The sequence below is a fragment of the Echiichthys vipera genome, assembly GCF_963691815.1.
Source record: "Echiichthys vipera genome assembly, chromosome: 2".
NCBI lineage: Eukaryota > Metazoa > Chordata > Actinopteri > Perciformes > Trachinidae > Echiichthys > Echiichthys vipera.
Genome location: NC_139827.1, coordinates 26,422,191 through 26,440,432, shown reverse-complemented (window position 1 = coordinate 26,440,432; position 18,242 = coordinate 26,422,191). Strand labels below are relative to the sequence as shown.

The 18,242-nt window shown below is 43.1% G+C and overlaps 1 protein-coding gene across 5 annotated transcripts in view; it reads right to left on the bottom strand.

Moving 5' to 3' along the window:
* htt (huntingtin) overlaps positions 1-16,808 on the bottom strand; it is a 38,579-nt gene extending 21,771 nt beyond the window's left edge. For all 5 annotated transcript variants that reach the window (XM_083928593.1, XM_083928595.1, XM_083928594.1 and 2 more), the window contains exons 1-28: positions 16,455-16,808; positions 14,331-14,414; positions 13,937-14,057; positions 13,124-13,183; positions 12,939-13,018; positions 12,579-12,717; positions 12,093-12,234; positions 11,745-11,923; positions 10,984-11,188; positions 10,204-10,281; positions 9,699-10,084; positions 7,425-7,551; positions 7,218-7,333; positions 7,015-7,126; positions 6,451-6,588; positions 4,675-4,833; positions 4,308-4,405; positions 4,092-4,231; positions 3,501-3,564; positions 2,472-2,572; positions 2,147-2,293; positions 1,818-1,938; positions 1,559-1,704; positions 1,239-1,426; positions 859-1,082; positions 572-698; positions 365-489; positions 139-249 (exon numbers count right to left, since the gene is read on the bottom strand). In XM_083928593.1, the coding sequence (XP_083784719.1) occupies positions 139-249; positions 365-489; positions 572-698; positions 859-1,082; positions 1,239-1,426; positions 1,559-1,704; positions 1,818-1,938; positions 2,147-2,293; positions 2,472-2,572; positions 3,501-3,564; positions 4,092-4,231; positions 4,308-4,405; positions 4,675-4,833; positions 6,451-6,588; positions 7,015-7,126; positions 7,218-7,333; positions 7,425-7,551; positions 9,699-10,084; positions 10,204-10,281; positions 10,984-11,188; positions 11,745-11,923; positions 12,093-12,234; positions 12,579-12,717; positions 12,939-13,018; positions 13,124-13,183; positions 13,937-14,057; positions 14,331-14,414; positions 16,455-16,552 (3,816 nt within the window). In that variant the 5' untranslated portion in view covers positions 16,553-16,808. The remainder of the gene's footprint in view (positions 1-138; positions 250-364; positions 490-571; positions 699-858; positions 1,083-1,238; positions 1,427-1,558; positions 1,705-1,817; positions 1,939-2,146; positions 2,294-2,471; positions 2,573-3,500; positions 3,565-4,091; positions 4,232-4,307; positions 4,406-4,674; positions 4,834-6,450; positions 6,589-7,014; positions 7,127-7,217; positions 7,334-7,424; positions 7,552-9,698; positions 10,085-10,203; positions 10,282-10,983; positions 11,189-11,744; positions 11,924-12,092; positions 12,235-12,578; positions 12,718-12,938; positions 13,019-13,123; positions 13,184-13,936; positions 14,058-14,330; positions 14,415-16,454) is intronic.
* Between the last annotated feature and the right edge of the window lie 1,434 nt (positions 16,809-18,242).

Sequence of the window (18,242 nt, the reverse complement as noted above, 5' to 3'; positions counted from 1 at the left end):
CTGTATGCAATAGGTTGATTACATGAATTTAACTAATGAACTGCTTCCATCCAGTCCAATCATCCATAACATCCTCCTTCCTGCTCCATCTGATATGAATACTTGCTAACAATGTGTAAGCTGATGTCATAATTTTACCTTGCTGATGTCATGTAGCGTGGCCAGCTCCAGGAGCTGAGACAGAACATCAAGAGTGGCACGCAGGAATCCTCCAAACTTATCCTGGCTACTGTGGAGGTCCAGTGTCACCTGAGATAAAAAAAAAGTAACACCACCATAAACAACCTCCAATTATGATACTAAAAGGTATAAAACCCTTATTAGCTACGACATGAAATTGTTTCAAATTGATGCGGGCTCTAACCTTGTAGTTGGCATGTGTAGCTTTGAGGACGTCATAGAGCTTGAGGTAGGGTGGCAGGTGGTAGAAGTTGCCGAAGGTGGTAGATTTGTTGACGGCTGTTGACCCAGTGCTGTCTGCCGGCCTGCCTGCTCACAAAAAAGCATCAAACATCAAACCTATTTCATATATAGAGAGAGATTATATGTGCCTGTTCAGATGTGCATTTACCTGTGTTGGCCTCATTGCTTTTCTTTGGGCTCATAGGAGCAACAATAGGCTCAGCCCCATCCTTCTCCTTGCCTTTTCTCCGGATGGGGCTGAGGGAGGGGGTGTTGCTCAGGGAGGGGAGGGTGGCCTAAGAAGTAGAAAACAGAGTACACAATACAATAGCCTTCCCGTGGATGCAACTTAGTCATAAGTAGATAAATGCCAGTGAAAAAGTAACCAGCAAGCAATCACTTTGACTATGAGCCAGTCAAACCAATAGCCCTACCTAAAGGACTCTAAGCAGTTACCTTAACAGCTGGTCCAGGTGGTGTGTCATCGAGCACATGGGCACAGATGTTGAGGATCTTCAGTAGGTGAGAGAAAAGTTGCTCCAACATGGCCACCAGGGAGCGCTCAGAAAGTCCTGCCCAGGGCTCCTCCATCTTATTTGGACCTCCACTGGTGTTCGTGCTACCACTGCTGCCTTCTTCATCTCCAGCCCAGGGGTTGCGCATGCATTTAGGAGCCACAGCTGGGAACATTATTAAGACAGGGTTTAATCAGTGACAGGTTACTGCTTTTGCCTCAAAGTTTTGTTTGAGTGAAATAGGGGTATGTTTGCAAATACAGCATAATTTTAAACTACATGAATGGGATGGTCAGTTAAAGTTGTATGCGTATTACCCACCAGCAAGCAGATTGCCAGAAAGCAAAAGTGCATCCTGGTGTGAAGAGAGATCCAGTGGAAACCAGGCAGAGGAGAGTAAGGAGAGGACCATGTTGGCCATTCCTACTGTAAGAGTTCGCCGCTCAGTGTCTGGAGCCGATGAAGAGGAGGTGGTTGAAGAGGCTGGAGCACTGATTGGCTGTGACACACTGCAGAACGCAGAGACAAGGACAGAAGATACTCAGGTGTGTATAGAAAAAAGAAGAAATTAAAAGAGAAAGAGCAGAGTGTTATCTGGCAACTAGGACGGCTTTAAATGTACGGGTAGAGAATTCACACACCTGAGGGTCCTGCCCTTGCTGCGGTTGAGACTAGAGCGGGAGGAAAAGCTGCTACTGGAGCTGACATAGCCACAGTGCCAGCCTGTACTCCATATACACACTGGGAAATTTAAAGCCAGGAGGCACAATGCCTCACAGCAGCCAAACTGCAGAGAAACAGAGGAATGGTATTTTAACATGTTATAATGACATCAAGAGCACACCAGAAATGTTTTAACTGGCTAATAAAAAGGTGAAGCATTATATTTCTGAAACTCACAGTCAGGGCTCTGGAGGTAGAGGAGGTGAAAGCATGGGAGACGGCTGTAACGACTCTGGACAAATTGTTCTCGATTGTGACATCAGACACATTGTTGGACAAGTTGTAGCCTCTGTACGTCCTGGCAGACAGAAAAGAGCAGGGCAGAGCTCCTTGTCATGAGCGTTGTAATTGAACTACTTGAACTTTTACAACATACTGCAGGTCCCATAAAAAAAAAAAAAAAAGACCAATGGCCTTGAGAATAATTTCTTAGGAACATGATGGCATTGAGAGCTTTATGAGATGTGACACCAAGGGCATGTATGCGTCTGTGTATGTTCACCTACCGTGTGATTGTGCTAACTGTGAACTGGGAGGGGGGTTGGGTCTCATGCATCAGCAGTTGCAGGTAGACTGAACTCTGGTCCCGGGCAATAGCCACTACTGGGTCTCCTTGACCCTGGTCACAGTCATAGAACAACCTTGAAACCAGTCTTGGGGGGGAGAGAAAGACAGAGAGAGAGAATTAGATGTGAATGAGAAGGGAGACCTTAGAAAGAAGACACTTGGGAGGAAACAATACAGTTTTAAGAAATTGCACCAAAGGGTCCTTTCAAGTCCAGTATATACACAAGAGATGACAGAGACAATAGAGTAGAACAGATAGTATACCTGCTGACAGCAGAGGCTGCCACATGCCGGACTCTGGGGTCATCATCTCCCAACAGACGGATAACCACATCATTGAGGACTCTGTCCTGCAGCCGCAGCCGCTAGATAGTGAGAAATGTGGACGAATTAGAGAACACAGTCTCAGCAACTCAGGTTGAAAACTTTTAGGATTAAATTGAATTTCCACCTGTGGAATTAAGTATAGAAGAAAAAAGGTCGACCTGCATGTGTTTGTGTCTAAAGGTGCATTCAGACCAAACATGAATGACGCGAATGAGCATCAACAACTCTACTTTGAAAAGCAATGTAAATGGCGAGATGACACACGATTAAGGCGGATGCGGCGCAAATGTAGGGTCTGGCGCGACGGGATGCGGAGCGACTGAAGCGCCTGTAACATCTGGAGCGGCGCGTCTGGAGCATGGCGTCTGGAGCGGCGTGTCTGGAGCGGGGCGTCTGGAGCGGCGTGTCTGGAGCGGCGCGAATAAAGTTGAAAATATTGAACTTTTCAGGCGACATCGCATCACAACGTCCAATCAGCGACGATCACTTCCCTCACTTACTGTTGTTTACATTCAGACCAACATGGACAACAAGCTAATTGTAGTTGATTGTGGGCACCTGGTGCTCTATGACACCACTTCAGTCTTCTACCGGGACAATATAAAAAAAGAGGAGGCGTGGCTGAAGGTCAGTGAGGAATTGGGACTCTCCGGTAAGTTTTGAAGCTATCTGTGACTTGTTTTACTACCTTGCTGACTGTGTTTCTTTGTGAAATGTTAGCTTTAGTTAGCACTTGCTGGGAAATAAAGGAGTAAAGAAAGAAAGTAAAGAAAAATATTCACATTAAAGGGCTGGAATTAGAGAATTTGGAATTTATTTACTTAAAAGCTGACTCAAAATTCATTGATAATCAAAATAGTTAGTGATTAACTTAATAGTTGAAAACTAACTAATTAATCGTTCCAAACAAAAAACAACACAGTCTTTCAACAGAAAGACTACACAGAAGGTAGAATGGATGCTTACCCCAGTGTAGTGATGATCGCCTTTGTGCAAAGTCTCAGTTTTCCTCTCCAGGAAATTAACTAACCTGAAAGAGTGAATATCATTAGTAGGCAATCACAGGTAATGCATGAAATGCATGAAATGATGACTTGTGTTCCCCTCAAAGCAATTTCAGTCAAAAACAACTGGACTGGTTGTTTGTCTAGGAAGACGTTTCACCTCTCATCCAAGAGGCTTCATCAGTTCATGTACGCATCTGACCAGGCTGGGACATGTACGCACCAGTCCCAGCCTGGTCAGTTGCGTACATGAACTGATGAAGCCTCTTGGATGAGAGGTGAAACGTCTTCCTAGACAAACAACCAGTCCAGTTGTTTTTGACTGAAATTGCTTTGAGGATAACGATGACCTGGACGAATGAGAACATTCACAGGCTTATTGGATGACTTGTGTTGCAATGTTTTTTTTGTTTTTTTTTAAAATAAGACACATAATCAGACATTGTTAATGTGTAGGATATAGCGTTTGAGAACGTCCAGTCCACCAGTGACAGCAAGATATGCCTCAGTAAGTAGCTCAAGTAACAGAAAAAAGGATCTAAATTGATCCTACCGGAAGTCCATCTCAGCCAGGGTTTCCAATAGTTCAGTGCGAACGAGCCAATAGGATGAGTCCCTCAGAGCCAGAAGATTTATGACCAACTGCAGGCCGAGCTCACTCAGGGTACTGCTGCACACAGTCATGATGCAGTGCTGAAACACATTAAAAAAAAGGTCAGCCTCAAACACAAAGCACAGATTACAGACCCGTCGTACAGATGTGTCTTACCCTCACTGCAGAGCAAGCCATCTTGCAAGTGACGGAGGATTCATCTTTCAGAGTTTTCTGAAGCAAAGGCACCAAGTCCACCAGGGACAAAGGGTTACCTGGAGAGCAACAGGGCAGACAGGTGAGACATAACCATTAAATCCAAACTCCATGACACACACACACACACACACACACACACACACACACACACACACACACACACACACACACACACACACACACACACACACACACACACACACACACACACACACACACACACACACACACACACACACACACACACACACACACACACACACACACACACACACACACACACACACACACACACACACACACACACACACACACACACACACACCTGTTGTACTCTGCACACTGGCCAGCCAGGTGTGGATGTTGTAACGTGTTTTGGTGAGTGCGGCTTGTATGATGGCTGCACAGAGGATGGCTGTGGCCCCTCTGATTTGGGGGTCTCCATGGTCAATGAGACCCAGCATGTCGCTGATATACTGCTGCTCTGCAAGGGGACAGCGAAAGAGAGCGGGGTCAAAGCTAGACCTGAAGACACAATTAAAGTTTGTAACCTCCACTGCAGTATTTGTGAAATGTTTCAGGGTCCTTCAGTTAATGTTATCCCCCAACAGGTAACACCTGTGTTTTTCTTGCCACAGGAAAAACAACTCAAATACTACAGTGGAAAGTGTTCCTAATTCAAGTGAATAGGACAGGTCACCGATCAAGAAAAACAGCCATTTGTTTCAATGAAGACATCTACTATTCAACACCCAACGACCGTGGCAGAGAGGAGGATGCTGTCCAGGCTCCGGTCGATCTTGGACATCTTCTATGACACACTGGCCCAGCAGAGGAGCACCTTCAGCAGAAGACTCCTCGCACATAAATGCACCACAGAAAGTCTTTCCTGCCTGTGGTCATTAATCTATACAATGCATCCCTAGGAGAGTCCCTCACCCCCCTCTCTGTAATACAGACTCAATCATAAACAATCTGTTCTTTGAACATTATTACAGTACTTTTGAGCTGTATATATTATTATTGTAAATTTGATATTTTATTTAAGTATATATATATAGTTATATACAGTATACAGGTAGGTTTTATATTTCTGTTTTTACAAATATATGTTATCTGTATACTATTGTTGTCGTTAAATATGTTGTTTGTATATCTGGAGTTTGAAACGAAAACAATTTCCTCCTGGGAATATTAAAGTATTTCTGATTCTACAATTTGAACTGTAGAATTTTGCTCACGCTGGACCTTTAGAGACGCTATCCATACTTCTGCCACAGCAGCTACACACAGGCCACATCCGCACGAGAGTTTTTGTATGAAAATTCTTAGTCTGGACAGGCAGAGACTTTTGGAAACGATGACACAGACGCCCAAATGTGCTTACTGATCTTTCTGATGCTGGTCTTTTTATGAGTCCCTGTCACCTCAATCATATCAGTTATCCGATTTTTTTCGCTCATATGTGATCCATATCGGATTTGCTTTTGACAGTGTGAACAGCACAAGTCACATTGAATCTGACATTTTCGAATCTGGTCTTTTTTTTTAACGCGACAGCAATCTGAACAGTCAGGTCACATTTAGTGCGCCCCTGATGTCATTCTGCCCCGCACTGCACTGTTTTGGAAATGAATGACAAATAAAGTTGATTGAAAAAAAAAAGTCTGCCACAGGAACAGAATCAAAACAAACATGGAGGACAGCAGTGAAGCCAGTGGAGGGATTGTGAAGTTTTAGACCTCATTAGTATTTGGGGTGACGCTTACAATACCGGTTGCAGTTGCCATGTTCGCTTCCGTAAACACCGCTGTGGCGTGATGTCATCAATGATCAACTGTGCATGCGGGTCACTTCAGGAGCGTGAGCTGTTCACACAGCGATCCTTAGACAGGCCTCATTTAAAGACTTAATGTGAACAGCCAAACAAAAATTTGAGCAATAAATCGGAATTGTGAATTAAGACCTACAATGTGAACGGGGCCTTAGTGGAATGATCTGAGTGTTGCAATGTCAGTTTTGCCCATAAATCCTCAATATTGGCTTTTTGTGAAAAATCCTCATCTAAACAGGACTGTCTTTTAATTTTTTATGTCCCTACCTTCTCTTGGAACGCCGTCCAGCGGCTCCAGGTAGAGGGAATTAAAGAAGGCTTCAGGATGCAGCGCTGCTGCTGCCCCAACACAGCTGACTGCCAGAGCCTTCACGCTCACCCGCACCTCCTTGTCAGGGGTCAGACCTGGAGAAACAAAGCACAGCAAACATTTACAATATATGCACACATAATCATATCAAATTAAACAAGAAATTAATCCTGATAAATAATTAAAAAGGTTCTGTCTCTAAATCTTGTTCATTTTTTAAAATACAGTTCTGTGATAAAAAAAAAAGTTTCAAAACAGGTTTTATATCATAGAAGTGTTTTACACTTATGAACAGCTTTTAAATTAATTCCTGTATTAAGGCTTTCATCATAACCCCCTCTTGCATAGATCAAAGTAACCATTCAACATAACTACTACATTATGGAAGACTGACACCATTTAACAGTTGCTGCAACTTGAGCATCTCAAATACTTGGCTACTGTCAGTGGTGCTTAGACTTATATCAGTCTATTTGTGGGCCAATAGGATGACATTTTTTAAGCAGTTTTATAACACTCACCATTTTTTTGTCCTGTCAGTAGGAAAGAAGCAGCAAGAAGGCGTACACAGTGCACCAGTGGCTCCACCCCCTGGTCTGTATAATGTCCAATTGGACCCTTTATCCGCGATGGCTAAGAAGAGACAGACACCTATCAATTTTTCTTGCTTTACCTTTTATTATGAAAAACGGGCATGGATGTTTTTGCTTGGGTGTGTCATTACCTTGTTGTCAGGTTCTGGCTCAGCAGGTTCGTCCTTTGGTATGAAGCGGTCCACACTGCTGTCTGAACCCTGCCGGTTGTGACCCCGGCCTTCGAAGAGATGAGGCTTGCTCAGAGCTGCACACAACGCATAGAAACAATAAGCCTAATCATAGCTTTATATGGGTAAGCAGAGTTAACCAGTGTTTGTGTGTGTACACAAACATACCCAGTGCCGACTGCAAGAATGCTTCTGGGGGTTCTTCTTGGGAGGAAGGTGCCGCTCCTTCATCTTCTTCATCCTGCAATGTCCCAATCTGCATCCCAGAGTACTGACTCTCACTGCCATCCAGCACCTTATACACAGACACACAGAGCAAACATCTCCGGTGAGGAACTGAATTTACATGACAGAAACTCCCAAATGCCACAAATCTGAATTGCAACCGCATGCAAAGTATGCCTAAGTAGTTCCCATTCATTCATTTTAGAGTTAGATTTGCTAGTTTGAGGACAGAGACAGAGCATAACAAACAAACGTTCCCTTTTTAAAAACTCTACTGGATCATGCTTGGGTCACAGGTATTACAACAAATTAACTACACACAGGAAGAAGCACAGGCTTGAGATTTGTGGTTGCCAGTCCACCAGAGGAAGAACAAGCTTTTGATCCAAACTAATCAACTTTGAAATCAATTTCTCTTAGATCAAGTAAGCAAGTATTATTTTCACTTGATAAACTACATGGAGGTACACAGATGATATTTCACAGAAAACTAGTTTTTCCTAACAAGATGAAGTACTCATAATTAGGGCTGCAGAATATGAGGAAAATATACAATGTGTAAACGTTGAATATCGTTCATATTATTTGCTATAAAAAGATATTATGGTGTACTTAGTTCTGCCTTTCTGCTGCTTTCAGTATACTGTCAAAATACAGCCAAATGCTTTTACCGGAAATAAAAAATAGAAAGTTTGGTACAGTGCCATTTTCTACTGATCCACTCTCTTTCAACTAGCTCAAAAAGTCCCTGAGTTCAATATCGCAATCTTTTGCAATGTGTTTATCGCGCAATGGGACATCACGATGGCTATAAAAAATATATATATTGTGCAGCCCATCTCTGCAGTTATCTCTTTATCCAAACATTTGAAATTGTTGTTTTTCCAGGTTCGGCCTCCACTGGAACAAAAGCATGTTACAGTCTCTCGAAAAGGTAGAGGGAACCAAATCTGAAGAACAATTAAACGGAACGGAGGGCCTTCATGCTTCTACTTTGAACTCTTCACTGCAAGCCATCAACATGGGATGTTTGGGGTTGCTTGTTTTTACAAAGGTCTTTCAAAACCATCTCATTTTTGGGGGGGCAATCACTGGAAACGAGGAGGAGGAGAAGAAGGGGCATGATGTCTTGTCAATGACAACCATGAGGAAAAAGTAGCAATAAGCAGTGGAACTTCTGTGCATGGGGTGTGACGAACGAAAAGGTGAAAGAATGGAGAAAGCCACAAGTTTCCAGACAAGCAAGCCCCTCCCAATCTGTTCAAAGTGTCCAATTGGCTGACCTTGTCACTAGAGCTAGAGGAGGAGGTGGCATAGAAGGAGGAAGAGGAGGAGATAGAGTAAGAAGAAGATGAAGAGGGAGCAGTGTAGACAGAAGAGTCGCTGTCTGAGGCATCAGGACCCTCGGTAGAAGTTGGCGAGTGAGGGGACGGCTCAATCACCCGCGCCAGTGGAGTGCGTGACTGGGACTGCGACCAAGCGGGGAGAATGATAAAGGAGAGGGGGCAAGACCATAGAGGTAGAATTGTTAGAGTGGACAATCTCACATCAAAATGCCTCTGAAGGAGCAAAACCCAAGTGGCTGAACCAAGAGCGTGATATATCACATCTTTCCCTATGTATTCTAAGGAGCACTTTTATCATAAAATACTGTAAACACACCATACAAGATGTGAGAGTGGTTTGCATGTTTACTCCCTTAATTATTGAATGTATGGAACATAACTTCCAACCCACATTGTTTAGACCACATGGTGTAGGACAAGGCCATAAAAAACTAGCATCCTATCTCTCTACATTTCAACTCGTTTATCACTTCCATTTAAGATTATACCTCTATAACACTGCATTTTTCTGTCTTAATACTGCACAGCATTAACTGAAGGTAACAGGATATCAACTGAAGGAATTATGAATAGTATGATTTGGGAAATGGTTTACAGTCATTTATACGCAATTTGTTGGTAATGGGCTTTAAATGTGGGAAATTAATATCTTGTCCATTCTAAAAATCCTAACTCTATGAAGTGTAGCATTATTCTTTAAAGCGAGAACTCGTTGTCAATTACAGCACTGCATGTAATTATGTCTTTCAGTATCTAGGGAAGCACCCTGTGTTCCGTATTTCACACATATTGAAGTAAAAGTACTGTATGTTCAAGCTGTATTCTCCCCCCTAATTAGATCTCACACGCATTCCCACACAGTCACACTAACCAGTTCTGCTACGTCTGAAGGGGTGACGGCTGAATCCGGTCCCTCCGTGGTGGTCTGGGAGGAGTCGCTGGGTGGCAGTGAGGGATCATTAGTGCATAGCAGAGTTCCCCCTTCTCCTAAGGGCCCTCCCTCCATCTCTGGTGTGGTGTAGTCAGCCGTCTCTGGAGTAATGTTGGCCCCGCCACTGGAGCTCCGACTCAGCATTTCCTCCTCATTATCATTTGGCGACTCAGGAGTGTCTGATGCAGATATGCCGCCTCCCCCGCCGCCCTGCTCTGAGGAGGCACTGAGGTCCACAGAGTCGCCAGGCTGCAGGGTATGCTGGGAAGAGCGCGGCTGCTCTGTGATGATGTCCACCTGGGCTGCGGAGGAGCCATCGACTGACGCTGAAGGAAAGACACACACAAAGCCTATTACTTACGGTTTCATGGGGCTTTACCATTCTGGTTTGAAAAATGACGCCGCCGGATATGTCACATTCTGCCTCCTGGTGGGTGCATCTCACCTGTGAAGGCACCAGTGGTGACTTCGGTTCTCTCAGCGTCATCCTCCAACCCATCCTCCTCCCCAGAGAGCATTTTACCTGGAAACAACAGGTTCAGAGTCAACATCACATCAGCACTTACACTAGCTGAAGGCAGGGAAAGAGACTAGTACCTGGGTGGTGCAAAATTACCTTTAACTGAGTGCATTAAAAAACAGACTCTGCCTTGGACTTTCTTGGATATATACATTCAAAAGTAAATATTGTGCATCACTAACAACATATCCTGAATTTAGAAGACAACCCATCAGCATATGTGACTTAGTCTGAGGTAACTTTGCCCAAACCCTGACTGAAACTTCAGTTAGAGGGTAGAGGCGAGCGGAGAAGATAAATAGACTAGTCACCTCTCTGTTTCCTGAGAAGGAGTGGACTGCAGGAAGACCCTCCCCCTGCTGCAAATGGCAGGAAACGGGAAGTAGAAACAGGAGGCGAGGAAGAAAAAAGCAGCAAAAGCTCAGAAGGACTCGTAGGAAACAACAATTATTTACAGACGAAAGGGAAAAGAGTTAGCAAGCAAAGAAAAAGGCTGTGAACCCAGACCAAAGGAGAAACTAGAGTTGAGTAAAAACACAGTTTGGTCAACTGATTACTCGGCAAAGTCAGTCAGCAAGGGTTAATGAATTAAAAGCTACCTGAAGCAGATACATTGGCATCCCAAATGCCAGGCAACTATGTAAAACACTGTAGAACCCACATTACATTGTACAAAAGACAATCACGACTGATGTATGTGTTTACCAATGAACTCAAGGATGCTGCCGGAGCGTGCGCGGCTCTCAGTGTCCTGCCGGAACACAGTGCCGTGTAGAATGCTGCCTGCTGTGATGAGCATGTGCAGGAGCTCTGGCGGGGGAGTCCTGAACATCTGCTGCAGGAGCTCCAGAGCTGCTGTGACCACATTGTGATCCCAGTGCTGAGTGTAGTGTAAGGTCAGCTCGTACACCTGACGACACAAATATGACTTTTAGACAAAACTCTAGAATTAACATACAAGCACAGACGCCCACACGATCGAGAAGGGAGATCCAGGCTCCAGCCCACACCCTTTCCGGCCCACGATACGATAGCACGCGTCATAGTTCATAAGAATGAGAATAAGCCACACAACCTCAACCAATAACATCAAGGTAAAAAAGATACAACCTATATATTTTGATAGAACTGTAACTTAAATAAAGGGGTGCCTCGTGTCTGAGTGGGTTTTAATCAGGTTCTTCAGGCTTCCTCTCACAGTCCAAAGACATGCATGTGGTTAATTGATGACTCTAAAGTGCCCGTAGATGTGAATGGTTGTCTGTCTCTGTTTGTCTCTATTTGCCCTGCGATAGACTGGAGTCCTGTCCAGGGTGTACCCCGCCTCACGCTGTTAAAGATGGATGGATGAATGTAACTTATAAAGTTGGGTCCTGGCAATAAAGATAGGTCCCAGCGTTGGAGGTGTGCCCGAGCCTGGAGCTCTGCAGCGAGCACTATTGACACAGACACTCTCTTGTCTCTACCTGAAGCAGTTGTTCGGGTGTTGGCTGTACATCAGCTTCCTTCCTCATGACTCCAAAGCTTCCTTTGAGGCTGGTGGTGTTGACCTGCTGCTGCAGCAGAGGCATCAGGTAGCGAAGGGTTAACAGCACCCCCAGAATTAGGTGGCTGGGGTGCTCCTCATCCACTGGAACCAGCAGACCTAGAAAAGGACAGAAGAGTTAGGGTGTGTGTTCACTTGAATGCCTGTTTGCTGTGGTTAAAAGCAGTCTGATATTAAACTAGCTCACAAATGGTTGCTGAAATAAGCTTAACTGGTAAGTAAAAACTAAGAAGGTGCACGTCCAGCGTATTTGTGAGAGTGGCCCTACCCAGCAGCACATTAAGGAGCCAGGTGTAGAAGTAGCTGGTGCGTCTGGAGTGTTGGCACACACTGACGGCTGAGCTGGCTGCTGTCCGTCTGATGGTGGGAGAGCTCGACTTCAGGTTGGCCACAAATGACTTCAGGAGCACCTGAGACAAGAACAGTTGGACTACAATGAAAGCAAGCTGTTGCACAATGTGCATATTTTACAGAGCTGGAAGGGAGCAAGCCTTTAAAACTAAATGTTTCTGAAGCCAAGAAGGGACATATCAACTGTCAAACAATGAAGCTGCTTTTCAGCTTGTTTCAATAATAACTTCCAGCTAAACTAACTCCAGCTTATTTTTGATTGGGGGGAGAGGAGAAGAAATAGGAGAGGAAACACCAAATTCCCTAAGACAAAAGATTAAGCAAAACAATTATCCAAAAGCAAAAAAGCACACATTTAATTCCCTAATAAACAGATTCAATGTTTCTGCTTTTGCATGGATACCTTGATTTCGCCATCATTGGCGAAGTGTCCCAAGGCGGCCATGATCTTGGGCATTGCAGCAGCCAGAGTCTCCTGTACTGTCTCCTCCTGCCGCTTGGTGATTCGGGAGAGGCATGGCAACAGGTTGACCAGGTAGGGTCTGGACCACAACAGATGGAGGGGATAAGAATGCGAACAGAACAAAGTGGTAAAAAGCATTTAAAACTGAGTTCAAATAACCAACATTTAATTTAACCACTGCTATTAAGTTTACAATCTACACCAAACTTTGCGGTCCTTTAGGTAGTTTGGCATGATGTCACTTAAATATGGTCATGTGATTTAGGTAAAACGCTTTGTTCAGGCATTATTTGTGTGTACCTGCATTTCTGTGGCCTGATGAGGTGAGCGAGCTCAGCAAACCTCCACAAAGCTGCCCTCAAACTCCGAGAGGCACCATTCTACAGAGATACACATCAACACAAGAAGGTGTTTCACACTTTACATGAAACAAATGTCAAAACTTAGCAGTTAGTCTGTGAAAATAAAACTGTTGCATATCAAACCTTTTTAATTTCTTTGTACAGCTCCAGCTGAAGTCTAGGCAGGTTGGAGTCCATAAGCGCCTGGAAATTAACATAAAAACTGATCATCCTTGGCAACATGGCTAATTCAACAATAAAAACGGATGTAAAATTAAACAACCAAAATAATGGTTGGATGTATACATTGTAGTGACGAGGACATATATTGGTTGTTACAGAACATAATATTCAGAAAACGATGCTGGGGGTGGTTCAGGAATGGTGTCATTACATAATTCATTAGCTATATAGTCACCAATTGACTAATACTGAACATATACAGTAGTAATGGTGTTTGTTTAGCTAGTGATTTAGTTTTTATATATATATATATATATATATATTCTTTATTTTTGACAAGTGTTGACAATGTAATACATTGGAAGTATAATGTATAACAATGTTAATGAACAGCCTTCTGAGTACCTTTTGCAGAGTTGTATTGGTGCAATATCAATGCACAATCCACAAGTCCATTTTCATTCCAGCTCACTATATCGCCGCTATATCACTAATCTGTGAATTTTTTTATCTTCTAAACTCTGTCTCAAAAATCTGGGCTCTAATATACTTTGACAATTATATGATCTTTAAGTGTTTTAAAATGGACTGAGTAGGTGATGACACAATTGGTCACATCATACACATAGATCAAGGCTTATTAATTTGTAAGTGTCCTCAGTGGGTACCAACTGAAAATTATGTGATGATCAACTTATTGTCACATTATTGAAGAAACAATGAAGGACAATGTTGAAAAGAGGATAGGAGAGACTAGTACAGGGTCCTGCTCACTTTAATGATTTTGTTCAGGCACTCATCGGCTACCATCCGAACATCTGATTCGCTGTCATCACTGCAGAGCAGGAACATCTCCATGGCGATGCCCAGCAGTTTCTGAAACTCTGGAGACGTTCTGCTCCCAGGACCATAGAGAAGAAAAGATGTGCAAATGTCATTATGCACATACCTACTCAACTTTCAACAGACATGGTTTGTATACGTCAATATTATTATTCTGAAATGTTCACACACACGACACACTGGAAACCATCATAAAATTAGACGGGGTAAAATGACATACCCTCTCAATGCAACCTCAAATGGACAAATATTAAGATTAGGTCAGTAATCTCACACACAAAGCAAATTAAAAGGTATTAAAAAAAATTTAATCAGCAAGGCCTACCTCAGAGACTGAGCCACAATGTTTTCACATATTGTCAGGCAGTGGGTGACCCTGTCCTTCTTTGTGGTAGCCTGTTCCTTTTTCCTGTGAATGAGGAATATGTTGAGGATGAGAAGAAGGGACAGAAAACAAAAAGCCGCAAAAGACAAGGAAAGATAGAGGCAAAGGGAGAGAGAGAAAAGGATTGGACAAAACTGTTCACTCTGAAAAAGTACCTACAAGAAATTAAATTAGCTGAAGTCATCCCATCGCTAAACAGGATTACAAAGAAACCTCTTGCTAATAGCTAAACGGTACAATACTGAATATAAGAAGTCACCCACAGAACACTGCAACACTGGTCATTTCCACTGAAAAGGCAACAACTTAGAGGGCTGCATGCATGCACAACTAAAGTCAAATCTAACTAAGAGATTAAAAGCGAGAAGCATCCATTTCATAAGCGCCAAGCTACTTGAGAAGAAAGTCCCAAGAACACAGTTTCAGACCTATTTACTCTGCATCTGATTTTAAAGTATTTCAGCAACAGTGACAGAGTGGCATAAACCCTGCTCTGAAGCACATTTTCTAAAATAGCTGAGGTTGACAGCATATATGCCGTATATATATATATATATATATAATTTAAACCATTAGTGAAGCCATTTACCAAACATATGTAATCGCCATAACGCTGTGAATAACAAGTACAGGACTTTTTGTGCAGCTTATTCAAGGTAGGCTGCTTTACATTATGTTGTGCAAATAAGTAGCAATGTTTTTCGCCATTACTACATAATGGATAGAAAATGGTGACCTTGTATGTACCGTTTAAAGAATACAACCATCATGCAAACACAAGCTGTTAAAATGGTAAACTAGAGATTAGCCAGGCCTTTACTGATCACCTGTGGTCATAATAATACATGCTAGATAGGCTTTTGTCCGACTTACTCATGACTTTCTGAGCATCAGAAAGATATACCAAAGCAAAGCAGCTGCAGTTTTTGGACCCAGACGCCACAGCTGCTTTCCGCAGACTGCATTAGCTTCATGCATGATTAGAGAGACTTTGCTTCCCCCTAAACTAAGTCCTTAATGGCTCAACAAATTTAAACATATTGAATTCCAAGATCTAATCCTATCCTGGATAACAGCTTTCAGTCATTGCTTATTTTATACAGTATGGTCATAAATACAGTCTATGGTGGTTACATGGACTAGAAATGAATAATACAACATGGCATGATTAATAACGTATTAATATATAATATATATCTAACTACAGTATATTATACCATAATAAATTGGTTATAGCTACTTTATACTAATCATAAAGGAGAGGCAATCCATTACAGGGAGCACATTTCTAACAACAGGAGAAAATAGACATTTCGTAGGGACCTCTGGACTGGCAGATGGACCCGAAAGGTCTGCCAGTGCTGTACCAACACATACACTACTTCACAGATTTCCTTGAAAGGATTTACTAGACTTCATAATAATTTTGGAAAGGGTGAATCACATGGTACTGCAATTACTAAAAGGGGCCTGGATCCTTGAATTAAAACTGCTTGGTTCTTTGAGCAAGGGGCAACACAAACGCATGCAGCCCTAGTCGCTTCAGCACCTCCTGCTCCATTGATCAGGATGGGGGATGCGATGGAGGCAGGGCAGTCCAGGAGGCTGCCATATTAATGCACCAATTCACTAGCAAAAAACAGTTATGATTATGTACCCTTCCGTGCAATTAACTATACAATGTTACACTCAAAATGTAAACGTGGCTTTACAAACTTCTTCCGAGATCAACTTATTAAGCAGACCCCGAATCCTTTAATTTGTCACTGATCCGTTAAGCAGGTGCGTGGGCATCAATAGCGGACGCCTTCTGTAAGCCATCATTCAGTGGTCTGACCCTAAAACTCTGCCTAGCTGACATACAAATACTGTTTTACCGAAGCCTCGCTTACGGTAAATACGGTTAAATAACAGCTTCTGTTCGCTGGTTTTCATGTTAGTGTAACTGGCTTCAATCTATCGCTTGAACCTTGGTGACGTTACCCGTGAGGCACTATCGTTAGCTCCCGAGCTAAGCTACGTGTTAGCGGTTAGCTTCATATGCAAAAACAAAAGTCCACTTACTGCCTCTGGACCAGCTCCTCGGCGGTCGGTGGTCCCTGTTGCTGCTGAAATGACTTAAGAGACTCAAAAGCCTTCATCAATTTCTCCATGGTGGCCATTTTAGCAGACAACAGTGAGGAGGCTAGCTAATATTGACTGTGTGAGCTAACTAGCACAGTGGGGACAAGTTAGCACGAGAGAGCTCGCGGTGCGTAGTGTGACGAGAGTGCTAACACACTGCTCGCGACAACTACCACCGGCTCTCCGCCTTTTCTTTGTGCAAGATATCGCTTATTCTTTCACAATGTTGATGCTAAATGAACAGAATATTGGTCGATAATAAGCCATCTTTGATGCACCGTCGCGTTCCCCCGACAAATCACACCAGGAAGTGGTTTATGTGACAGTTTGACAGAGAGGGGGAGGGTGCAACGTCAGCCGCCAATCAAACTGCGGGTTTTTGTTGAGTGACTTGAGAAAGGACCAATGAATGACTTAGGTTTTTTTTCTCTAGTTGTTATTGTTGCTGTCACGGGACCGCTGTAATTCAGATTGTAAAGACATATTTGAGCAACACCACTGCTGTAACTGGCTTTTATCCGTGCGTCGAGAAGGATGAGCGGGATATGTGACAGTGGGGAAGCTAAGAGAGCTTGCTTTGAATCAAATAATGGAGAAAAACACAGGCATGGAAATCTAATTTATCACCATCACATGAATAATTTTGCTGAATCTTTCACCCACTCCTGACTTAGTACATAGGAAGATAATGGTGAAAGACATCTATAACTTGAATCTGACTGATATTTTTCTTTGTAAAGGGGGGAAGGAAGTAGTAGTATATATATATATATATATATATATATAATGTATATTATGATTTGGACATAACATACAGTGAATCCGGAAAGTATTCACAGCATTTCACTTTTTCCACATTTTATTACATTACAGCCTTATTCCAAATTGTATTAAATTAATCTGTCCTCAAAATTCTACACATAATGACCCATTATGACCACGTGAAAAAAGTTTTCTTGAGCATTTTCAAAATCTATTAAAATTAAAATACAAAGAAATATTTACATAAGTATTCACAGCCTTTGCTTAATACTTTGTAGAACCACCTTTGGCAGCCTCTACAGCCTCAAGTCTTTTTGAATATGATGCCACAAGCTTGGCACATCTCTCTTTAGGCAGTTTTGCCTATTCTTCTTTGCAGTACCTCTCAAGCTCTATCAGGTAGGATGGGAGACGTCTGTGCACAGCCATTTTCAGATCTCTCCAGAGATGTTTAATCGGATTTAAGTGTGGGCTCTGGCTGGGCCACTCCAGGACTTTCACAGAGTGGTCCTGAAGCCACTCCTTTGAGATCTTGGCTGTGTGCTTGGGGTCGTCGTCCTGCTGAAAAATGAACCGTCACCCTAGGTCAAGAGCACTCTGGAGCAGGTTTTCATCCAGGATGTCTCTTTACATTGCTGCATTCATCTTTCCCTCTATCCTTACTAGTCTGCCAGTTCCTGCTGCTGAAAAACATCCCCATAGCATGATGCTGCCACCACCATGCTTGACTGTAGGGACGGTATTGGCCTCGTGATGAGCAGTGCCTGGTTTCCTCCAAACATGACGCCTGGCATTCACACCAAAGAGTTCAATCTTTGTCTCATCAGACCAGATCATTTTGTTTCTCATGGTCTGAGAGTCCTTCAGGTGCCTTTTGGCAAATTCCAGACAGGCTGCCTTGTGCCTTTTACTAAGGAGTGGCTTTCGCCTGGCCACTCTGCCATACAGGCCTGATTGGTGGATTGC